This window comes from Zeus faber, assembly GCF_960531495.2.
Source record: "Zeus faber genome assembly, chromosome: 11".
Classification (NCBI taxonomy): domain Eukaryota; kingdom Metazoa; phylum Chordata; class Actinopteri; order Zeiformes; family Zeidae; genus Zeus; species Zeus faber.
The window spans coordinates 15,267,628-15,293,866 of record NC_137205.1 but is presented as its reverse complement, the minus strand read 5'-3'; the positions used below and the strand labels follow the sequence as shown (position 1 = coordinate 15,293,866).

At 43.8% G+C, this 26,239-nt stretch overlaps 1 protein-coding gene across 1 annotated transcript; it reads right to left on the bottom strand.

The window, feature by feature from the left end:
* Nucleotides 1–1,661: 1,661 nt before the first annotated feature.
* On the bottom strand, nucleotides 1,662–22,837 carry LOC307236482 (G protein-activated inward rectifier potassium channel 1-like; the record flags this gene model as incomplete). Its single annotated transcript, XM_080008920.1, has 3 exons — nucleotides 1,662–2,344; nucleotides 14,178–14,394; nucleotides 22,157–22,837. The coding sequence occupies 3 exons, from the start codon at nucleotides 22,835–22,837 to the stop codon at nucleotides 1,662–1,664; spliced, it is 1,581 nt and encodes a 526-aa protein (XP_079865046.1).
* Nucleotides 22,838–26,239: the final 3,402 nt, after the last annotated feature.

Below are 26,239 nucleotides of genomic sequence, written 5' to 3'. Positions count from 1 at the left end.
GCCTGGGTAGGATGCTCTGCCTTGTCCACCCGTAGATTTAGACCATTGGCATATTTTTTATTTATAAGGCTACTCTCTGTCTGCTTCCATCTTACCTTCGGATCTACACCCTGTGTATGCGAAGATATTGCCTTCGCTCCCAGGACTTTCCATTCCTACGATGTTTCCCCTAAAGTCCGCACTGAATTGGGAAAATGGGCGTTTAAGTGTGCTGCTCCCTCGGCTTGGAATCAGTTGCAAAATGACCTGATTCTTCGGGAGCTGGTTTCACTGGATGCATTTAAAGTTGAAAGCATTTAAATATTCTAAATGACTTGGAGGCAGGCACATCTGGCTGTGGATGTTTTGACTGATTCATATTGCGCCTGTTCGATTCCTGATGTTGATGACTTGTGATGAATACTGATGAATATTTCTGAAATGTTATGATTCTGTAATTTATTCTTTCCGTTGTAACTTGTTATATAATTTAAATGTCTGCAACCATGTTAATTGTGCTGCTGCCTCTCTTGGCCAGGACCCTCTTGTTAAAGAGCTTTTTAAACTCAATGAGACTTTTCCTGCTTAAATAAAGGTTCAATGTTTATGTGTTAAATGTTAAAATTGGTTGCATTGTGGTGCATTGTGTTGCATTGTATTGTGTTGTAATGTAGTATTGTGTTGTGTCTTATTGTGTTGTGCTGTAATGTGGTGTTTTATTTTGTTGTATTGCATTGAGTTTTATTGTGTTGTGTTGTGTTGTGTTGTACTGTGCTGCATTGGAGTGTTGTGTTATAATGTTTTGTGTTGAGTTGTATCTTGTTGTGTTGTGTTGGGTTGGGTTGTGTTAAGTTGTATTGTATTGTATTGTATTGTGTTGTCTTGTGTTACGTTATATTGCATTGTATTGTGTTGTATTGTATTGTCTTCTCTTGTGTTGGGTTCTGTTGCATTGCATTGTGTTGTGTTGTGTTGTATTGTGTTGTATTGTGTTGAGTTGTGTTGCATTGTATCGTCTTGTGTTGTATTGTGTTGTTTTGTGTTGTAATGTGGTGTTGTTTTGCATTGTGTTGTATTGTGTCGAATTGTATTGTGTTGTATTGCATTGTATTGTAATGTATTGTGTTTATTGTATTGGGTTCTACTGTACACAGTTCTACACTACTGTGTTGTATTGGGTTGTATTGATTAATTGTATGAGTTGTCCAATTGCGGACTGTGGCACTGAAAATTCGCACTGATTCAAGAAATTATAGGAGGAACAAAACTGTACATGGCTGTTGGTAGAAATAACAAAAATACAGAGCAACAAGTGAAAGATTCAAATAATTTATTATCGTTATAATTTCATATATATATTGAGTCAAAACTAAGAGATCAACTAACAAGTGCAGTGGTGCATACATAATGATTAAGTGTATACATGCACATGAGTCATTCCTAATGTGTGTGTGTGTGCGTGTGTGTGTGTGTGTACACGTTAGTCAGTATGAAAGCCTGCATGAATGCCTTTGCTAATAAACACAAAAACATCACAGTAATCCCAGTAGGTCGTGCCTCAAAGAGCAAAGTAAGAAGAAAAAGTAATCCGTAAACTATCCCCTCCTTCTGCTTTCTAGCGTTCAGGGGCTCGTGGGTCCGGTCGGCCAGCGGTCAGTGTCCGTGGGCGTCCGGGTGAGACCTCAGCGGTCGGCGTTCATCCTCCTCAGCTTGGCCGGCAGGTTGTCCTCCGGCCTCCCCCCGGCCAAGAGCAGCGGGCTGGGCATGGGCGCCGGCGTGGGCTCGCTGTGCAGGCTGGGCTGGTACAGGTCCCCTGTGGACTGGGTCATGGGTTCGAAGCCCACCTTGAGCGCCTTGAGCTGGAGCAGGGCGTCGGCCTCGGGGCTGTGGGCAGCACCGAGGTGCTGCAGCTTGAGTGGCAGGTCGCCCGTGCTGCAGGCCTTCTCGGCGTGCTGGGAGCTGAGCAGCAGCACCTTCCTCTGCAGGTCCTCCTTCCCAGACGAGCTCATTCTCTGCAGCTTGCTGGGCAGCCGGCCTCCCCCCACCACCGCTCCCCTGTAGCCTGCCCCGTGGTGGCCCGACTCCCCCGTCATGTTGATGCAGTCGACGGAAAACACCCGGTCGCGGCGCGTCGCTTTTCGGCCCTCGGCCAGCGCCGGCGTGGGGGTGGAGAGTGGCGAGGGCAGCGAGGTCTTCTCCTCGTCCTCTTTGACGCTGTAGGGTGGCGTGGGCACCTCAAAGGTGCTGTGGAACTGGGAGTAGTCCACCCGGAAGAAGCCCTCCTCCAGGGACATGACCGGCAGAAAGCGGTGGCCCCACAGGACCTCGTCCTCTGTATAGGATGTCCGAGCCTGACACGTCATACCTGGGATGGGAGGGGCGAGGGGCAAGGGGAGGGGGAGAGAGAGAGCGAGAGAGAGAGGGGGGGCGGGGCGGTTTAAATTAATTCATACCAACACACCAAATATTTCTTTCTATTCCCTCCTGGTTTGTTTTTGCATTTTTCTCTTTGCTTGTTGCTTCTCTTTTCCCTTCTCCACAATCTACCTTTCCTCTCTTGCTATCGGAGATTTGAACACATTCAAAGGGACGGGACCTCTTCTAACACACCTCATGAAACCAGAGTATCCCTTGGGGAGAGAAGACCGAAAAAGACAAAGGAGGAAAGGGAAAAGAGAGGATAATTAAAGGCGTGTTGCCTGTAATGAGCTGTTCTGACATCAGCTTAGAGTGGTTTCTTTACACCGTCTCTTGAGCCGGGTCTCCGGTGGGTGAGATCAGTATTCAGATGCCTCTTCCCTGGATTCACAGTAACGTCGCCTCGGTTCCCATGGTGACACCCAGGGGCCGGTGGTGTGTGTGCTGTCTGATGAATAAAATAATTTTCTTCATCAAAAGAGGTCAAAGTTGACTTATCATTTTTATCTGCACACGGGTCTGAACAATTACCTACCGCTTGATCATATGTTATCGGCCCAATTAGGAGGTTGCGGCATTCTGACATGAATACATCAAGTGTAGGTGATGGAGTTCTTTTTTGTTTTGTTTATATTGTGTGTGAACCGTGGTATGGATTGAACAATTAAGTTCCGGTACTCACATGTATAATAAATAAATACTTCTACTGTTGTTTGGAAGTACTCTGTAGTTTATTTTCCTCGAATTACAGATTCCCGAGTCCCCATGGAGTGCAGCATCACTTCCTTCTGTCTCGGCCCGTTGGGAATTTGGAGTTTGTAATTCACTTGAACCAGAGCACAGGCAGCAGCCTTTACCAACGACGGCAGCAGTACTGGTGACCTAGATAATGAGAGAAACCCGCTGTTTCACCAAAAAGGTGCGAAATAGAAAGCGCAGACGCAACGCCCACGGTATAAAGAAATCCCCCGTCCGTGTCCATATATGGTCAATGACGTCATGGCAACCTCAAGCCGGGGCTCGCAGCTTGTGCGTTATCATAATAAAATTGTGTGCTCCGAATCAATTAAATATGCTATATTTTATAATATGTCCTCTTGAGAGGTCAGAACAGAGTACCGGCAGATTGTGAGAAGTGTCAGTGCCCAATAAAAAATCCGGCAAAGAGCAAAACGTACCGGTGAGCCCACTTCGAGCACTGGTTACAACGGCTCAAAGAAATCTCTATTCTGTCACACCGTCTTAAGCATTGACTATTTGTTGACGATAAGGATCGGAGACAAACCAGCCAGAGCGAAAGCTGTTGGCCTGGCGATCGATGCCTGTTGCGCAGTACATGTTCACTGGAAAATGTATTATCCACCAACTAATATTCAACTACAGCCAACTACAGCCAATTATTATAAATCCAACTCCTACTTTTGGCCACTCTGTTAACTTTGGTCTGCTCTCCAACAAACCTTTCATTTGCCAGGATTTTATCTTCTCTAACATAATTGACTTTTTTATGACATCAGAAACCTGGCTAAATGCTGGTGAATCTGTCCCCCTGATAGAATTCTCACCCACAACTTCTCCCTTTTCAACTGTACCAGGTTATCTGGTGGAGGGGGAGGACTTTCAGTTGTTTTTAAAGAGGACCTATTATGCTCCTTTTCACCAAGTTAATATAGGTCTCTGAGGTCCCCAAAACATCCCCAATTTTTTTTTTTGCTGAAAATACGACTCAGATACTCTAGCTATTCTAACATGCCTCTAAAGTTTCAGTGGGAGGAGCCACCCTCCTGAGGCCCCTAGTTCTGTGAGCCAATGGGATTTGAGCTTTCCTCAGGGTTCCGCTGTATTTAGTCTGTAAACTTTCACTGATTTCACCTTATCAGTCCACCAAAATCTGTTTCTGAACAAATTTAAAGCAGAAATAAACAATCCTGTTGCTGAGTCTTATGATATTAGATCTACAAGGCCTCATTTAAAAGTTCGTTCCAACTTCCACCACAGTGTGTGGAGCAGCGCGGAGCTTGGAGCAGCGCGGGATATGGCGGGACTGCGGGATTTTTTGTTTCATTCAATTATGGAAACGTCAGAAAATAAAATAAATACATTTACAGTTTTGTTTGGAGAAACGTGGAGCGGATCGCGCCGCACCCGAAAGAAGAGTCAGTCAACAGTGGACACAAACACATACACACCCAGAAAGAAACACAGCAGAAATATTTTTTAAATACTTACATTTCCCTCATCTGCAGTTTTGTCATGGACAGTTGGTATTAATTTTACATTATTTTTAAAGATTTGTGCTGGTCTCTGCAGCAAACAGAGCACTTCCTATGATCCGCTCTTAGCTTCAATGCTAGTGGGTCTGCTCAGATGGGAGGGCTGTTCTAATTCTCCTGAACTGATGTATATTACCGCGATGACATACATTAGTACATGTTCAGACATGTTTTCTGAAACAGACAGCTCACAAAAAACTGACTGGGTTGTCTTATTTCCCAGTTTGTGTGTTAGTAGGCCCATCAGAGACCCAAATGTACAAGTACTGAAGTACTGAAGTACTGTGCACAAGTACTGAAAAAGTGTCCCCTTAAATAACAACTTCTTCTGCTCACTCATCTCCTTGGGTGACTTTTCATTTTTGAGTCCTTGTGTTTGTCTATTAGAGGGAACCTTAAGACTCGTGCATTTTAATCTACTGGCTTTGGCGGTGACTGTTTTTTTAGCCATGGAGAGTTAAACATTTTTGAAACTTTTAACTTACGTAACACTGTCACAAGGCCTACTTACATCAAGGGCCACACCCTTGATCTTGTCCTTTCATATGGTACTACTATAGGCAATTTACTATGCAAACATGTGAGTGTCTCTGACCACAAATGCATGTTCACATCTGTGATCCAAAATATTCTCTCCAATAACAAGCCAACCCCTGCAAGGTCCTGCATAGATGCTCTCCTGTCTTGCCGAGATGACATTGGCTCAAGTCAAGATGCTGAGACAGTCCTAAAACATTTTCTTGGACCAAATTGCACCATTTAAACAGAAAAAACATGGATAACTGACAGCATACATGCCCTAACAACGGACTGTCGCCGCGCAGAGCGAAAGTGCAAAGCTTCTAAACGAACAGTGCACCGTGACACTTTAAAAGACTCTATGACAAATTTTAATACAGAGGTTGAAATTGCCAGAAGGCGGTATTTTTCGGACCTTATCGAAATGAACCAACACAACTCCAGAACATTGTTCAAGGTAATTAACCATGGCACAGAAGCGCCTTCAAATGTCAATATGGACTCTTCCCCTGAGAAATGTTTTAAAGAATATGAAGAACTTTTAATCATCTTCGTCAACAAAGTCTGCAGGATCAGAATTAACATTCCCCCTCCTGCTCAGGACAACGATTTATTTTAAAACAACTGCCCTCTTTGAGTCCTTTGACACAATATGTATTGATACTCTCACTGATTTGATAAAATGAAGCTCCCTTTGTGTACTCTTGACATCCTGCCTGTGAGACTTCTCAAAGAAGTGTATGGATCTTTCCGCCCATTTATTCTATCCATAATCATCATGTCTCTACTGTCTGGTTATTTTCCTGCTTATTTAAGAATGCAATTTTTCAACCCCTTCTGAAAAAAATCCTCTTTAGACCCCAACTCCCCGGATAACTTGAAACCAATTTCTAAACTGCCCTTTTAGGTTTTACAAAAAGTTGTTGCTGAACAATTGACTGCTTTTTAAACAGAAACAGACTCTTTGAGGCATTCCAATTGGGATTTAGAGCAAACCTCAGCACAGAGGTTGCACTCCTTAAAGTGATGAAAGATGCTGGGTGGTTTCTGGCGTACTGCGACCCGGCCGGGCTGCGGGGAGCAACGACGGGTGACTTCCGGATTGTCCTGCGCTGAACGCACTTGGCTACGCGGATGGGCGCTTGGAGCTTGCGGCTGGGTGGGGCGTCTGGCCGGTTACGGTAGGGCAGGCCTCACCTTTGCAATTGGGGGGCATGGAGGCCCACCAGCTCATCCAAGGGGAGGCTGGTTCGGGCGGGATGACGGTCAGTCCAGCTGATGCTGGAAAATCTTCAGATTAATTCTGCGAGATCCAAGTGTTGCATTCGACACTGTTGATCATTGGAACGTCTCCAAAATGTTGGTTCAGTTTTAAAATGGTTTTATTCTCATTTACAAGATTGATTTTTTAGTGTAGCCATTGGCAAGTCACCGTCATCCTCTGTGAAAATGACCTGCGGGGTACCTCAGGGGTCTGTCCTTGGACCACTCCTATTCTCTCTCTACATGTTACACCTTAGGGCAAATATCCGCAGGCACAATGTGAGCTTCCATTACTTTGTGACTGACACTCATTTATAACTCTCTTTTTACCCCAATGATTTTTTTGAATCAAATTAATACACTCAACGACTGCATCCTTGGCCTCAAATGCTGGATGGCCCAGAACTTTTCTGCAGCTGAATATTGATAAAACTGAGGAAATAATAATCGGCCCTGGCACAGCTAGTCCTTATACCTCATTACATCTGGGCTCTCTGTACCAAAACTGCAAAAATCTTGGTGTCACCCTTGATAACAACCTCAGCTTGGACAAACATGTCAACACAGTCGTCCAGTCTTGTTATTTGCAACTCAGGACACACTCCAGGATCAGTTCCATGTTATCCGTGAGAAATCTAGAGACTGTCATACATGCTTTTATTTACTCTTGTTTGGACTATTGTAACTCTCTCTACACATGTCTGAGTCAAAAGGGTCTACATAAACTACAGCTGGTCCAAAAAGCTGCAGAGTCCTTAACAAAACCAAAAAAAGAGAGCCTGTTCCCAATTTAGCTTCTCTTTATTGGCTTCCGGTAAATTTTATAATTTATTTAAAGATATTATTGATGACTTTTAAGGCCCGTTCTGGACTTGGACCCAAATACATCTCAGATCTCCTGACACCATACAGTATATGCCCGGTCGTGAGCTGAGGTTATCGGCCAAGTCTCTGCTAGCCATTCCACAGTCTTGGCTGAGAATCAAGGGTGACTGGGCCTTTTTGGTTAGGGCCCTCACTCTTTGGAACAACCTCCTTGAGGAGATCAGACTGGCAAGCTCCTTATCCTCTGTTAAATATCTCTTGAATACATATTTTAATAATACTTAATTAGGACGGTCGTGAGACCAGCTATGTTGTACTGTTTAGAGGCGGTGGCACTGACAAAAAGGCAGGTGGCTGAACTGGAGGTGGCAGAGTTGAGGATGTTGAGATTTTCATTGGGAGTTGACAAGGATGGACAGGATTAAGAATGAGTACATTAGAGGGACAGCTCAGGTTGGACAGTTTGGTGGAAAAGTGAGAGAGGCCAGATTGAGATGGTTTGGACACGTGTGTAGGAGAGATGAGAGTTACATTGGGGGAAGGATACTGAGGATGGAGCTGCCAGGCAAGAGGAAAAGAGGAAGGCCAAAGAGAAGGTTTATGGATGTGGTGAGGGAGGACATGCGGGCGGTTGGTGGAAGGGAGGAAGATACGCAGAACAGAAGGTATTGAAGGCAGATGATCTGCTGTGGCGACTTTGGTAGTAAAAGAAGATGACATATTTTAATAATATGCTTGTGGTCTGATTTATCTTTCACATTTGAAGACACTTAAAACTTATATTAAAAAAAAGTTATATAAAACATTTGAATATAATGTTTTATTTTACTTAATATACTCTTCCTCATATGTAGCTCTTATGCACCTATATTTCCTTCCCAATCTTGTATAACCTATAAACTGTTTTAAATTGTTTTTACTATCGTGGTTTACCTTTTTTTATTCATATATTTTTTCCTTGTGAAGGACTTTGAAACTTTATTTTAAAAGGTGCTATATAAATAAAGTTTATTATTATTATTATTATTAGGGGTCCAGCCAGCAGTCTATTGAAATTGTTCGGCAGCCCCTTATTGTTATTATAAGAGGAAAAGTCCTCGGAATTGTGAAGCCTAAAACTATCTGTAAAACCAACTTCGGCATAACACACAAAGACAGTCAAAGTCTTGTTTGAACCGCGCTGTGACAAAGACCTTATGGTTGAAGTTTCATTCAAATCGATCCACACACGGACCAGATATTAGCAAAAAAACGACCAAAGATTGACCGACTTTAAGACCGACAAGCCAATACGTCTGATGCCAAAATATGTCCAACCCGGCTAAAACTATCTGGAACACATACTTCGGCATAACCTACAAACACGGTTGAGGTGTCTTTTAAACCGCTGCGTAACAAGGATCTGTGGTTGAAATATAATTCAAAATGATCCACATACGGAGCAGATGTTAGTGAAAAACTGAACAACTTTGACCCGAAATATTCAGTTTGTCTTGGTTAACGGATACGTTAGTGTCTCATTCTAAAATGAACACGATGAGATTTACAGTAAGACGCTTTATGACATCATAATATTATTTACTATAAATGTACAGATTCCGATTGAGAATGACCAGTTGGACCGTGTCCAGTGTGCGCCATGGACTGGGTCACTTTGTAATCTTAAGACGTTACCAAACTATCCATTTATGTGTATATTTATATAGCTTCTTACCTGGTAGATGTCAGTAGATCTGTTAGATTGATATTTTAAATCCATGGTCCACATTACTTTGCCGGATTAATGAAAAATAGAACAGAAAATAATCCATAAAATGTTGTCAGTATTTCATGGAAACGTCTCTTATTAAAAATATAAACCAAGGAAAAAACTCAACAAATAAATGACGTGCCCGTCACGGAGAGTGCAGCTCCATTTCCACAGACCGCGTGGTGAGTTATAACAATGAGAAGTTGTGGTTTACAGGAAAACATGGACGGTTGTTTTAAAGACAGGAAGGTTGCGCTTTGCAGACCGCATAGTGGTTGCTCCGCGAGACGAGCAACCATGAGACGACAGACCGCGCTGCGTTCAAGTAAACTCAGAAAATCGTGCTGCGATTTCAGAGAACCCGGGAACTGTAAGGCACACCCAACGCGACTAAACTGGACGCTGTGTATTGCTATATTTATATTATATTTATTTTTATTATTATTATTATTACTATTATTATTATAATTATTATTATTATTATTATAATTATTATTAATATTAATAACATAAGCCACACAACATGTGTGGTTGCTGTTTCTGAAGTTGTTTTTGACTGCGTTTGACCATAGCTTTTGTGAAAAACATAATTTCTGTTAAATCTGTTCCACGGCTCCCCGATCGATCAATAAGCATAATGTGAATTCACAGCTGTATGAGTAATACCTTCGATCATCCTACTTTTGAGTGAAAAGGTTAATTTTCTATTTCAATTTTCCATTTACATCTTAAGTCCAAGTCAGTCTCTTGACTTAGGTGCTTTCTTTTTGTTCAACTATTGGCTGGACGATAATATTTTATATATATATATATATATATATATATATATATATATATATATATATATATATATATATATATATATATATATATATATATATAGTATCATATATAATATGATATATTCATGTAAAATTGAAATTGTTAAAGAGTAAAGACTAGATGTTTAATTTTGTTTATCTCAGTATCATGATATGGTTAAGTGTTGTATTAATGCAACTTTCTGAACTTCATAGACTGTTCTAGCTATTCTGAACAACGCCTTCACATGCCTGGTCATTTTATCTGCATCACTAATGCTTGTTTTTCAAATAATTGTGTACGTATCTTAAGAGAGCTCCGTCACCCCAGAAATATTGCCAAATTGTAAATACTGAGGTACTGGACGGAGTGGTTTCAGCAGTATATCTTGCAGTGTATACAAAATGTATGATTGACGCTGTGCAAGTCCAAAATGGTGTCACAGTGTCGTGTTCAGTAAATGGGTTCATGTCCGCTCGCTGAGGCCAATTCTACTTTCACTTGTAGCTTTTTGCACCAGCAAAAAGAAATGTCTGCCCTTTTCACAATAAGGGCAGAAATGATGTGATGTGATATGAGCTTAGATGTCAGCAAAGATGTTTTTTTCTTTTGTTTTTTTTTTTACTTTTCTTGCCAGGGAGATGTTTTCAAAGTTCAGGGAACAATTTCATTAGCGGTGCAAGTAAAGTTTCCAATCTTTTGGGGGAAAAGTGCAACTGGTTTAATCCACTTGTAATTGAAACAACCTCATTTGATTGGAATTCATACAGAGCACACATAGACTCTTTGTTTTCCAGGTCTAATTTCTCACAACCGGTAATAATGGAAACATTAGAATACACATCATTAAACTGCATTTTTAATATCTGGTTTATTGCTTGTCGTATCATCCCTCACATTGCAATATCCACCTTTTCACGTACACTTTTTCTTTTATCACGCATCGCGTATTTTCTCTCCACGTTGTGCAGTCCTCATAACAGCACCAAATCAAATGCAGAGAGGGAGATTACAGATTTAGTCTCGCCACCACACCAGATGTGTTTCACCATTTTGGCGTAGGGTATTCCAGACGTCTGTTAATGTTTAGTGCATCTTGCATGAATATAAATGCTTGCCAACGGTGTTGAAAACAGAGACGAAGAGGACAGCCAAGGAGCTGTTTTCGAGCAAAATGTGCATGAACCTTCACTGTGGTTTAAACTGGTGTTTTAATCTCCAATACTCTCTTCTCTTCTCAATACTCTCTTTTTAACAGGGAATCTGCAAAATAGGGCTTCATCATCTATGAACTATGATCTATGTACTGTATGTCTTCATCCTGTGAACCATTCTTTTTTTCCTCTCTGTGAACTTCCTTAACATTAAAAAATACTAATCTCATCTAACCAGACAACGCTGATGTGAACAAATTGATATTTGTTGACAAAATAATACGGATTTCATCCAGAATGGAACACATCAGTTCAGAACTTCTGATAAAAAGCAAAAATAAGGCCATTGAAACGCATGTCTTTCTGAATATTGAATATAGCAATATGGATGGGTGGATGGATAGACGAATAGGTAGATGGATGGATTGATGAATAGGTGGATGGATGGATGGATGAATAGGTGGATGGATGGATGGATGAATAGGTGGATGGATGGATGGATGAATAGGTGGATGGATGGATGGATGGATGGATGTATGGAAAGGTTCCAGATAACGTTGAGCTGGATACAGGGACACCTTTTTTTCCACAGAAATGACCACACAAAGATTAGCATGAGAGCTAATCTTTAGATAATTGCTTCAGATTTTTATTTTAAAAGAAGACAATAATCAAAATGATAGTAATATTGCATGTGTTCAAGCATTTCACCACAATGGGATGGAGATGAAGAAGAAGAAGAAGAATGGGTTGAAGTCGTTTTGCATTTCAGAAGTTGGCTGTCATAAAATACACCAACCTTATTTCAACCTTAGGGACAGGACAGGACACCAAACAGGACAGGACAGGACACAGAACAGAAAGGACAGGACAGGACAGGACAGGACAGGACAGGACACCAAACAGGACAGGACAGGACAGGACACAGAACAGAAAGGACAGGACAGAACAGGACAGGACAGGACAGGACAGAACAGAACAGGACAGAACAGGACAGGACAGGACAGGACAGGACAGAACAGGACAGGACAGGACAGGACAGGACAGGACAGGACACAGAACAAAACAGAACAGAACAGAACAGAACAGAACAGAAAAGGCCAGGACAGGACAGGACAGGACACAGGACAGAACAGGACAGAACAGAAAAGGACAGAAAAGGACAGGACAGGACAGAACAGGACAGGACAGGACAGAAAAGGACAGGACAGGACAGGACAGGACAGGACAGAACAGAACAGAACAGAAAAGGCCAGGACAGGACAGGACAGGAGAGGACAGGACAGGACAGGACAGGACAGGACACAGGACAGAACAGGACAGAACAGAAAAGGACAGAAAAGGACAGGACAGGACAGAACAGGACAGGACAGGACAGGACAGAACAGAAAAGGACAGAACAGAACAGGACAGAGAACAGGACAGGACAGGACAGAATAGGACAGGAAAGGACAGAACATAGAACAGGACAGGACAGGAGTAATATCAGCAGTAATATCCTCTACACCAGTTCTACTCCACTAGCCTGTTTCAAAACATTGTTTTGCGTTTTGAATCCTGGACTGAATTTTATTACGTTAAATTGCGTTATGTTAAGTTTTATTGTGTCATGCAGTGTTAAGGGTGTCACTAGAAAACAAATTGTGCCTATAAGTTACCAGATTAATTGGCTGTGGATCTGTCAGCTCTGCAGACTAAAATAATAATTGGAATCATTTTGGAGGAGGACAGCCATCAAACTCAACAGTTTCAGCAGAACCTGCCCAACGTAATGGGTAATGAAGTGACTAGTGGTTTTGAGGGTGATGAAGGAGGAGAATCTCCGCCCATAGGAAGGTGGCGCTGCCCTTATTCCTGGCTCAGACAGTGGTGGCGCAGCCAGAGCCCACCTCTGTCTGCAATGTGATTTAATGACATTATCTGTCCGCCTGCCTGTCTCTCCGCCTGCCCGTCTGCCTGCCTGCTTCCCTGCTGATCCCCCGCCTTTCTTCCTAAGCCTATTCAGTAGCACAAAACCCTCTAGAACAATGGCGGAGTGGTGGGGGTTGCGTGGCTGGAGTTGGGATGAAAAGAAGACGGAATATGAACACAAGCAAGGGACATACAGTGTGTTTACGTGCACACATGAATCAGAATGAGAATATTTACATTTTGAATACGGTGTTTACATGTGTTTGCATTATTTCCATTCGTTCGGACTCCGAATATGTTGACTTGGCAAAGCGCATTCATCATATCCGTGAAATTTGTCTTGATAAGGCTTGGTGAACCGCTTACAACTCACAACCCAGGCTCTTTCGACAGTCTAAATGTTCAGTGGTCAAGTTGGGTGCAGAGGAAGTGCATGTGAGTGTGTTTGTTTTTTTTTTTCGTATTTGGGCAGCTTGAAATTCCAGGATAGAAAGCATCTGCTGGCTCGTTTAACCAAGAGAGCTGCTGCTGTCCGCCCGGCGCTTTGCGTTTGTCTCGGACGCACCTCTGCTCTCTGGCTGTCACGGGGAGGGAGAAAATGGAGTGGAACTTCCACTGAGTTTGCAGCTCATTTATCAAACCGACACGCCCTCTTCTCATGGTATAGCAGGGCATATAACGGATTCAGCAGTAATGAGATATCCCTCCGAATAAAATCTCAACACCTTTCTCTACTCCAACATTCATGGAGGCTTGAGGCTCGGTATCTATTCGATAGGAACGTCATCTCAATAGAATGTATTTCAATACGTACACTGATTGTTTGGCATGGACGTAGTTGAATGAAGAAAGGGAAAGATTAAAGGAATAGTTCCGATTTATTGAGGCTCATCCTGAGGTAGGTTTCATTCCCACAGCGGTCCGGCCTTTCCTCCGAACTGGACCTGCAGTTCCATCCCTCCATCTTGGAGCTCAATGTAAAGTAATGGGGGACAAATCCACAATCCGCCCTCAGCAAACAGCGAATTTATCAATAAAATGAAACGCATTTTTGAAATAACTCTTCAAAATTGGTCAGACTGTTGTGGCATCATGTCAGCTTTGCCTGAAATGTGGAGTTTTTGCCCTGCATGCAGATTGTGGATTTGTCCCCCGTCACTTGGCGCAGCATGGAGAGAAGGCTGGACTGGTGCGAGAATGAGGCCTACCTACGAAATACATGAGAGGTGAGTATAAAACAGGGATGAACCAAACTATTATGTGAAACGTGACAGCGGCCCGTACCTGTGGTCTCCACGATGCCCTCCAGGATCACCACGATTTCGAACTGCTCGTTCCGGAGCGAGCGCTGGGACAGGTCAAAGAAGGGGCTCTTGGGGGTGATTTCGTGGCAGATGGTGAGGGGGGAGACCAGGAAGAGCTGGTCGGCTCCTGTGCCGAAGCCCACGTCCAGCTCACACTGGTCCAAGGGCAGGAACTCCCCCTCGGGCGTCTGGCGAGACTAAGAGAGGGCGGGAGAGAGAGGGTGAGAACGGGAAAGTGAGCGTTGGATGTTATCCTCTCCTCTTTCTCTCTCTCGCTTTGTCTCACTCCGTTACCGCCCCACCTAAGGGGTCTTGGGTTTTTGAATATTTATCCGTGCATTGTCTGCGGTATAGCCACAGCCTTAGCCCGTCACAGCGATTTCTAGTGCGGATCGCCGGCGGTGGGTGGAGGGGTGAATGGGTGGTGGAGGAATAGACAGCCTTGTTTGGACAGGTCTTGCCCACGGTGCGTTCACTGGTGTGGAAGCATTTAATTGCCCAGATGACCGTGCGGCAGGGGAGTTCTCCGGCATCTTGAACGTCATGTTCTCTCTTTCTTTCCCCGCCTTCCTCCTCTGTCTCTTCCATCCGTCTATCAATCTGCAGAAACCTATTTTTCTTTTCTGTCATCTATATCTGTTTCACAGTGTGGTCAAACAGTGGTGAAAAAAAAAAGATGGCAGAAGAGAGATGGATAGATACTTTATCCCCAGGGGGAAATTAAGGCGTTAGAGCAGTTCACAGGGGAACACAAAAGGCACATAAAAAATTTAGTAAAATAAAAAAAGTAGTATATAGTCAATAAAGCTCTGAATAGAATAACAACAAATCCATAAATATATGTTTATACAGTGGTACCTCGACTCACGACTGTAATTGGTTCTATAAGAACGGTGATATGTTAAAAGAGTCGTATGTCGAAGCAATTTTTCCCATATAAATTATGAAATCATGAAGGGTGAAAATAAACAAAATACACAGCACAAACACAGTAAATATGAATGAAAAATATCGATAAGCCACGAACTACGTGCACACACGATGTAGGTCGCCCGCTGACTGACTGCTGACTGACTGCTGACTGACTGCTGACTGACTGCTGAGTGGCCGCCGATGCACCAACTGCAAATTACCACGGTCGTGTCTTGGAGCAGTCGGTCGCAAGTCGATACAAATTTTAGCGACTATCGCTACTCGTATCTTGGATTAGTCTTAGGTAGATGCAGTCGTAAGTCGAGGTACCACTGTATATATATATATATATATATATATATATATATATATATATATATATATATATATGTATAGATATACGCACACACACACATACATGAATAACATGGCTCATCTCATTCCATTGGCACCTGTCAAGGGGTGGGATATACAGTATTAGGCAGCAGGAGAACACTCAGTTCTTGAAGTTGATGTGTTAGATGCAGGAAAAATGGGCAAGCGTAAGGATCTGAGCGACTTTGACAGGGACCAAATTGTGATGGCTAGACGACTGGGTCAGAGCATCTCCAAAACGGCAGGTCGTGTGGAGTGTTCCCGGTATGCAGTGGTTAGTACCCACCAAAAGTGGGCCAAGGAAGAACAACCGGTGAACCGGCAACTGGGTCATGGGCGCCCATGAGCTCGTTGATGCACATCTGGAGCCAAGTCCAGCCCGTCTGGTCCGATCCCACAGAAGAGCTACTGTAGCATGAATTGCTGAAAAACGTAATGCTGGCTATAATAGAAAGGAGTGAGAACGCACAGTGCATCACAGCTTGCTGTGTATGGGGCTGCGTAGCTGCGGACCATGGCGCAATGGAAGAATGTGGTCAGGTCTGATGAATCATGTTTTCTTCGACATCATGTGGATGTGAGGGGTTAGGGTCCGATCCGATCAAGCATCTGTGGGATGAGCTGGAACAACATGGGGACCCCACCTCGCATCCTCCAGGACTTAAAGGATCTGCTGCTAACGTCTTGGTGCCAGATACCGCAGGACACCTCCAGAGGTCTTGTGGAGTCCATGCCTCCACGGGTCAGAGCTGTTTTGGTGGCACGAGGGGGAGCTGCCAAACACTTATTTTAACTTATTTACTATTCCACTGTCTCTACCAACTATCACTGAGTCTCCTTGAACAAGAGCGTCCGTTTCACTCTGCTATAGATAACACCGTACCCTGTGAAATTGATTCACACCCAGATTATTTCCCACAATGTTACCGCCTGTTGTGTGTGTGTGTGTGTGTGTGTGTGTGCGCGTGTGTTTTTTAACTTCATCAAAAACCATCTTTAGACAATCTGACAAAACCATCTTAATACACCAGCTCCCTTCTGCGTGAACTCTCTTGTTCCTGTTTATTATCGTTGTGTTTGCCATTTCCTCCTTTCGCTGGAATCGCTTTCCCTCTGCCGCTTTATTCTTTGTGGAACGTGCCGAGTATACATGAACGTGTTGAAGGGAACATGAATCTCGCCTTCTCTACCTGTTCGCTTCACCAAAAGCTTTTATAAAACACAACGTTTATAATGTCAACCGCTTTCTCTCCATGTAGACACTGAAATATAACTTAACTATAACGAAATAAAACCAGCATCGGGTCGAGAGAAAAATCTAAACGACAAGGTTATTAGGTTGGGCTCTGACATTTAAGACCAAAAAATGATGACCTTTGAATGTTATGATTATTCCTGCCACACCTCTCAACATAAACAAGCGTTGAATTGAGTTATTTTACCGGAACAAATTCCACTCCTGTAAGCAAAGATATTTTTACTTCTTACACCTGAAAAAAACCTTGTTTCTTGTTATTCGACCATGAAATGACAGTTACATGTCGAGCACTGATTTGTGCTCTAACTACTGAAAATGGTTTTATTCTTTCATTTGTAATGGTTTTATTCTGACAACCACACGCGCGCACACACACACACACACACACACACACACACACACACACACACACACACACACAATATGCAAATGCATCTACTGTATCTGTCTATCTATATCCAGAGATTCCCTCATCCACAACTGATTTTAGAGCGGGGGGTTTGGAGGGTTTGTGCTCGCAGGCCTCTACATGCGCTTCACTATTGTTTTTCTACGTGCGTTGCGTCGCGGCGGCTGAGGGCAATTCCGCCCCTCCCCCTCCCCAACCCGTCTTTGTCGCTCAAGATTAAAAAAGACGGATGACTGTATCCCGACACTGTCACACAAAGCTCCTCGCGCAGGCCCCTTTGGCGCTCTCCTACGCTCCCGCTGCAGATCCGCCAGATAAAAAAGGTGTCGCCGGCTGTTTTCCAATGCAAATCTATACTGACAAACATGGGCCAAACCAGATACCGCTCGAGTTGCGTACCTCGGAGAGGCGGCTTTTTTATTTTTATTTTTTTCCCGAATTCCCTATCGCGCTGTGGAAACGCCGTGGATGAGTGATTGGGTTTTCCTCTCAGCGTTCCCCCTATATTGGTGTTTATACGAACAGGGACGGAGCCTCTCCAACCAGTCAACCAGTTCCGCCGTAATGGAACTGGAGATAAGAGTCAGTCCATCATGCTTGCCGGCGTTGCCTGGGGATGAGGAGACGTGCTAAATGAAATTGATTTCAACTGATTGGTCGGTTTGGCCTCTCGGCCAGAACTGATCATCCCGTGACAAGGAGTGAAAGGAGCTCGAGTCGGGGAGGTCGCTTCCCCAATGTTGTGGAGTTCAGGCCAGTTGTCTTCAAGGCTGCTCCCACAAGTATAATTGCAACTCCATTTCCTAATAGAGGACGGAATGGAAAACGCCTCCGAAAACCACGACAGAAAAGAAAAGTGAGCCTCGGCTGATCTTTTTTCTATTCTCTCCCCCTTTCCTCGCAGTATCTCGGCATTATTTTCTCCATCTGTTCTTTCTCTCTCTGTCTCCCTCGTCCCCGATGCCAGAGTGTTTTTTTTTTGTTTTGTTTTTTTTGCCACGGCTGTTCCACCAGGAGGCCCTCGGTGATGCCCTAAAAACCCTGGCGTTCGACAGCTCTGGCTGCTCCGTCTTTTCACCCGGTGGCTGTCTGCCGTTTTAAATCCACCTAAAATGAGGCTCAGCACTTGAGCGGAGCAGCGGCGCATCTGCATGCAAACACAGACGCCGCTGACGGGCTGTTTCCAAGTTTATCGCGCCCAGATTGAAGATTTGGCACCGGAAGCAGACAGAGAGTGGAAAAAGTCCTCATTTGTTCTGGATTTATTTCTTGTCTGGTGATGGTTATTACAAGTGTAATGTCTTTGGACCCGGACAAAATACAGACGTATTGCATAGATGAGAGCAAATGACTAAAAATGTGATTAAGTGAAATTTGCATTCTCACAAAACTTGGAAAGCAGTTGTTTCCCGATGCATACAGAGGTGTGACCCAACGTACACAGTTTAAAGTTTTAAAGAAAATATGTAGAAAGTAGCCTGGGTACATCTTAAATTAGGATTGGATTAAATACAGAAGTTAAAGGGGGTTGCTAATTGGCAGGATCATTAATATTTACTTTAAAAATAACTGCAGTGCAAGTACTGAAAGTCAAATCCCATGTTACAGTAATTTCTCAAGTGCATTTTTATTGCATGATAATAAATGCATATAATGTGTACTTTTGTGCACTATATACTGTATATCCTTCTATAACTTGGTACCTAATCTTGTTTTCAGATGTTTTTTGGTATTGCACACTCTGGAGTGGCTATTTCGCACGGAGTTTTGTGGGCCTTCAAAAAAAATAAAAATAAAAATTAAAATAAGTGACGTGAGTGGAAGAGCCTTTGAAGAAAAGTAAAAAGGAAAGGCCATGAAGCCCCGAGCACCAATGAGAAGGAGCGCTGTGAGGCTCGTGGCACAAGCTGCAGCCCTGGTGTTTCCGGCCGAGAGAGACGGAGAACAGAGGTTGGGTCGTGGCGAGATTTTGGAATTCACACAGTGGTCGTGTCCTTTGTGGTTTGGGAGAAAAAGGATAAATGTGTGACTGTCCACACAGCTGTCAGTGCCACTCTCAAAATTAAAACCCAGGTCATGAGCATTATTACTAGGTGTCCAGTCCCAAGGGCGGGAACCCTTGTTTTTGTTTGGATCCATTATCACCGGTCAAAGTGTCTCTCGCTCAAAACCTGCCGAACCCACGGACACGAATGAATAACATTTGTATTCGGAGCAGTCGACGCACGTTGTGGCCACGTTTGATCCACATCGGACAACATTTGTCGAAGAAGTAAGTCAAAAATTGGGTTTTTCTCAGCTCCGTCGGCGATATCAAAAGGTCACGTGAAAACACTGCAGATTACCGATTGGTCACAGGGATTCGTCATTGTGTGACACGGCACACCTGGAGCCATATGTTTCATTCAATTAGGAAAATAAATGCATCTACGACAAAAAACACAGTTATTATTGTTGTTTTTTTTTTTGGAAAATCCCTGGGAAAACGGGGGGTTGACAGGTATGTGATTGACTTCAAATATGTGCCGGTCCCAATCTGGGAAGTCACAAGTCACACCGACTAACCTGGACCCCATGCATTGCTGCCTGCAGCTATATTTTATTATTATTATTATTATTATTATTATTATTATTATTATTATTATTATTATTATTATTATAACCCAAAAACATAACAATTTAATAATACAGATTGAAAGTAGGCCTGGGCAAATTCCAACACCCCCCCCCAAAAAAAGAAAGTTTGGACACAAATATTTACAGAAAACAGTACATCGATATAATACCTATAAATATTTTATGATATAATTGGTGAGCTTGGTCACATTTCTGTATGATGTTCAGAAAGTTGCGTTACTTTGCTGTAATTCTCCTTTAAGACAAGATTTACTTTTATCACAATATTGCAATAACTAAAATCCCCGACGATATCTGGTCTCATACCACAGTATCGATATTATATTGATATATTTTGAGTCCAGCTGAGACACCCGCAGGGGTGTGAGCCCGACTCTTACCGGGAGATTAGCAGAGACGCGTGACTGTACTTGATTCCTAAAAGCATCTTCACCCTCTCTTTCTCTCTCTCTCTCTCTCTCTCTCTCTCTCTCTCTCTCTCTCTCTCTCTCTCTCTCTGTCTTCATGGGACTGAAGCATGACCGGCCTCTCTGCCTCCCGCTGCGCCTGCACGCCTCATTAACCCGACCAACGCGCAACTTGATTTGCGCCGCTAATGTGGATGTGAAAGTACAATCATAATAAACAAGGGCCAAGCACCTCCCGAATGCTGTTTGTCTCCTTAACAGCCTATTGTGCACGCGGTGGTAAATGGCGATGACAATCAATTAAAAGGAGGCCAGGTGCCATTTGTCCCCGTGCTCCGCCACACGCCGCCACAATCTGTGAGTGTGATGTTCATTAGTCGTTTTCCAGAAAAGTGCATTCTTCTTTATTAGTGGAAAGCCTACCTTTTAACTAGCAAGCGTAGTCTGCTAGGCTGCGTTCTGCAGGGTGAAGGGCGCCCGTCCTCTCCTCAATGGGGAGACGGTCATAAACAGGACTCAGGCTGATAAAAATCTAAAGTTAATATAATACCTGGCTGGTATTAAAATTAAATTTTACTCAGGAACAAATGGAACAGAAACTAAAATACCTTTTATGGTCCTCGTAAATCACTTAAGCGTTAATGTTTTATGTGTTCTTGTATTCATGTAATTCTCCTTCCATAGTTTCCTCTGTCTCCAGGCGTCCTCCTCACTCATTGATTCTCTCAGCTTCATTCTTTGGGATTTTAACTGTCACACACACACACACACACGCACGCACGCACACACACACACACACACACACACGCACAGTATCGTCCACGTTGCCACACACTGATGCACAGATTCTCCCACCTGTCCAAATGCTCATCGTTTGGCCGGAGGCTCTGATGTCGGACACGGCCCTTCTCTTCCCGACCGGACTCCACCTCCTCTCTTATCGCAGCCGTCCAGGACGAGCGCGGCCGCCAATCAGGGCCCATTATGGCCACGCCATCCTCAGCCTTTTGTTTTAATTATTTGGTACGACACCCATATCATGGGAACTGCTTACAACTGGGCTTTAACAACAAAGAAGATCAATTCAGATTATTTCAGATGTGCAACCGTTCCTGTGTATTGTTGGATTCTACGCAAGGAGAGGATAAAGACTCTTCCAGCGTGCGAGCTGTCACAACAAAATACGACAAGGAGCCTCGAGGGTCCGTACCCTGCAATAGCGTCCAATGAGTCTGCAGGGATCAGAAAGCAATTCTGACCTTTTTAAGACAAATTTTCACATTGAACATTTGAGAGCGATTTCAGGACTAGTCACATATTAGTAATGCAGGTATTATACATTTGGGACAGGGCAGGCAGAGGTGATCATGAGGTAGAGAAACAGGGCGAGTTATGAACCAGATGGTTCTAGGAACTATTGTTATCATCACAGTTTTCTTTGGGTCAGATATCAAGGTAAGCGATTAAAGGCTGTGATAATTCCACAAATGACCTTTTTTCCCGCAGAACTTCCGACAGGTAAGTAGGCCTACAAGGACTTTCACCTGTAAGTGAGAAGCGAAGTAAAGAGTGAGTTGGGTTCATCTTGATTAAGTAGGTGTAGCAGACACCCTGTGGTATACTACTTTTGGTTTTCCATATATTTCCACAGCAATTCAACTCGAGAGTCTGTGAAACAGAAATGATAACTGTTCCAAATTACAAATTTCCATATGCACCAAGGAGCCTGGAGGGTCCTTTAATTACAGTGGTCTCCAATTTATTTACGCATGGTGCATGGTGCATGAAAGTTATGTTTGCGCGCGCGCGCGTGTGTGTGTGTGTGTGTGTGTGTGTGTGTGTGTTCGTGTGTGTGTGCGTGTGTGTGTGTGTGTGTGTGCGTGTGTGTGCGTGTGTGTGTGCGTGCGTGTGGTTTATCTGGAGGTCGTCAGAGAGCCCATCTGGCGCTCTGTTTGCCTTACCTTGATGAGTTTGCACCTGATCTGCGCGGACACCATGTGGCTGTTGCGCAAGTTCCCCACGCGGAACATGAGGCACAGCCTGCCGTCCCGCCGCGACACCACGGCGTCCTGGCTGAACATGAGGGTCTCGGCCCTCTTCTTGGGCTGGGACATCTTGATGAACATGCACCCGATCAGAAAAGCGTCCACGATGGAGCCCATCAGCGACTGGAACAGGAACAGGATGATCCCCTCCGGGCACTTCTCGGTGATGTACCGGTACCCGTAGCCGATGGTGGCCTCGGTCTCGATGAAGAACAGGAACGCCGAGGGGAAGTTGTACACGTTGGCCACGCACGGGGTGTAGGACGGGTCGTGGCCGTCCCCGTGTCCCTGGTGCAGGTCCCCACGGATGTAGGCGATGACCCACCACATGGAGGCCATCACCAGCCAGGCCACCGTGTAGGTGAGGATGAAGATGAGCAGGTTCCACCGCCACTTGAGGTCCACCAGCGTGGTGAACAGGTCGGAGATGTAGCGGCTGGTCTCCCCTCCCAGGTTCCCGTGCTGCACGTTGCAGCGGCCGTTCTTCTCCACGAAGCGCTGCCGCTTCTTCTTCGCCGGCGCCGCCGGGAAAGCGCTCTCCCGGTTGGTGTTCACCACCTGGTAGTCCTCCCCGAATTTCCTGCGCAGGGCGGCCATGGTCGGGAAACCCGCGACTTAAAGAAAAAAAAAATAATAATAATAATAAAGGGGGATTCACCGTTCGTCCATTTTGCGCCACTTTGAGTCCAAAAAGCCACCGGTTATCTGCGGTGCGTAAAGTGCGCCGTGGCCATTTCGGATCAGGGCGCACGGGCGTAAACGCTCGACATAAAGTGAATCACTGCACCTGAAACGCGACGCATGATAAGTCAATGTCGATGAAAAAGTGTCAATTCTCCAAAGTTGCCGCGGTCGCTCAGGTGGAGCTTCTGAGCCCGAAGAGCGCAGGGAAACGCTCCACGCTGTGCGCCATGCAAGGCGCCTGGGGAGGGAGGGAGGGAGAGAGAGAGAGAGAGAGAGAGAGGGAGAGAGAGAGGGAGAGAGAGAGAGAGAGAGAGAGAGAGAGAGAGAGAGAGAGAGAGGGAGAGAGAGAGAGAGAGAGAGAGAGAGAGAGAGGGAGAGAGAGAGAGAGAGAGAGAGAGAGAGAGAGAGAGAGAGAGAGAGGGAGAGGAGAGAGAGAGAGAGAGAGAGAGAGAGAGAGAGGAGGGAGGGAGAGGGAGAGAGAGGGGACGAGAGAGAGAGAGAGAGAGAGGGAGAGAGAGAGAGGGAGAGAGAGAGAGAGGGAGAGGGAGAGAGAGGGACGAGAGAGAGAGGGAGAGAGAGAGAGGGAGAGGGAGAGAGAGGGGGGGGAGTGAGACAAAGTGGGAGGAGAGGAAGGCTGGAAGGGCTATGATGCGTGTGACTGCGTACGCGAGTGTGAGTGAGAATAAAAGTGTGTTGTGCGTGAGACAGCGAGAGTGTGTGAGTGTGAGAGGGAGCGAGAAAGAGTAAAAGAAAGAGAGAGTGTGTGTGTGCGCGCGCGCGTTTTGGTAATATTCGTAGGAGGACTTCGTTCAGTCTTTCTTTAATGTCAATATTACACTATGTATATAAATATATACAGTATATACATACATATTTATGTGTATATATATATATATATATATATTTATGTGTGTATATACACAGACATACTGTATATATATATATATATATATATATATATATATATATATATATATATATATATATATATATATATATATATAATATATATATATATATATATATTGCTGTAAGGCCTGAATTCCCCTCCAGGGATTAATGAAGTTGAATTTTATCTTATTTCATAACACGTCAGAACACAATTCAATCTCATCCCGAGGCTTTTATTGGCATGGGATGCATGCGTTTACATTGCCAAATGAAGCAAGTGGAGAACAAAAAGTCAAGTGTAACATCTCAAATAAATAGAGGAGATTTCAAACACTGCTGTTTAAAATAAAAATAAAAATTAAAAAATATTATATATATATATATATATATATATGTATAAGTACTGATAAGTGAATATAACCTCAAATAAAAATCGAAGGTTTTAAACATTATGGTTAAAATATACAGTATAAAAATAGACAGTTATGAGAAATAAATATACAAAAATATACATATATCCAAAAAATAAAAAGTCATTTGGGTTCCTGCAGGACCGTCCAGCAGCGCACCAGGTGGAGCTTCGGAAAACGGAGGGCGTATGTTTGGAGTGACACAGCGCCATCTATCGGACATGGGGCGGGCATGCACCGAGCGCCTGATCTTACACAGAGTCAAATGAATAATTTCCTGTTTTTTTCTTTGGGGAAATCTGTTCCAGTGCAGACCGGCGGGACCTGTGTCCAGTCGGAAACAGGGAGACACGCTTTATAGACCTCCACGTTCTTTTCGGATATTGTCACATTGTTTTGGCACTCAACGTGTGGCGCCGTGAACGGCCAGGTGACCTGCTCATGTGGAACACAAAAGTCTTCATACTGGGTTGATGTAATTTAGTGACTTTAGCGAGAGCTGGATGGAAGCAATCTCTCAATTTAAGACGTGCCCTTAGTTCCTCTTCCGACTTCTCTTTCCCTTGGAGCCCTCGTATTGATTCGGACAGCGGCTGGCTGTTCCATTAAGGCCTGGGCTAATCTGATATCCTCCCGAAGGATCCTCGAAAAGGGTAGGCTTCGACCTTGGCAGTGTGTTTTAATCACCTGCATCAAAACTAAACTAGAGGAAATACACCATCACAGCAGCTCGTACCTGCTGAGTCTTTTCCACCTAAAGGTAGGGCCGTTGCTCTACTCTTAAACTTGTGCAGAGCTGAAACGCTTTGAATATTTTAAAGGGAGACAGTGGCACGTAGGACCTAGCGGCAATAAAAAGATCATTAAAGTGTGGTCTGCTATGGATGAAGAGTTTTAGGCCCGAGGTCATTACTACAAACCATTAAACTAAAGACGAAATGGATATAAGTTAGATATGAATTAAAAGGATTATGTAAGGTTGACTTTATCAGCCATCCTTTAATCGTGATGTTAGAATATTTAGTTGTTTTTATTGTTTCCCATTTAGAGGTTTCTGTGTTACTTTCAATGGTTTCCCTGTTTGGGACTGATTGCAACATTCTTTCCCAATTTCCTGCTTTTTCACTTATTTTACACAAACTTTCCATCCAAGTTTATTGAACTGACTCGATGGGTGAACTAAATCTTCTTACCATATTAAAGATGTTTTCCTTTCAGACAGATAGTTTAATCATCGCCGGTGGGTAATTGCTTCGTTAAAAGATGGCGTGCAAAGCTATATCTCATTTCTTTCTTCTTCAGATTAATATTGTAGTCATGACTACAATAGTCTTATGCCTAAAAATCTTCATCGTCAGTTCTTCACCGTCGTTGTTTCATCCACGATGAATCCCTCAGTGTCGGGGTCAGGGAAGCAAATGTATTGTGGAAACTCGAACAAAATGTCCATGTGCTGGGCTTTTTGGCAGACGACCAACCTGCCCTGAAAGGTCTTTGTTGATGACAGCAGCAGAGATCTTTAAAGCTCCGTTAGGACATCCTGTGTTCCAGAACACAAGGGATGGATTGCTGCAGTTTGTACCCCATTCCTTCTCCAAGCACATGAGGGTTAATTTAGTCACTTGTTAATCTGATGAAATCAAAGAGTTATTGCCTTTCCTGGTATTGGAAATTGAGACAAATATTTAATCATCCCCCCAAGGGACAGTGATAAAACCGCAAAGGCCAGTACAATGTGGACACTGTTACTTAAATATTAAAACCATCGATCAGAGGCTAATGTTCTGAGGTAGTGGGGTTGTGAGACTGATGAAGAGAGTGGTGGATACGGAACATACACCCATGGATGGGAAGGGAGATTCCATCTCTCAAGCAATGAATCACAATGAAAAGAACAATTACGACAACAGGAAAACAATGACAACAGTGAACATGAAGTCATGCATGAAACTGAAACGTGCACATTTTTTATTTTTGTATTGTTTTAGTGTGACCTCTCCCACTGCACAATGTG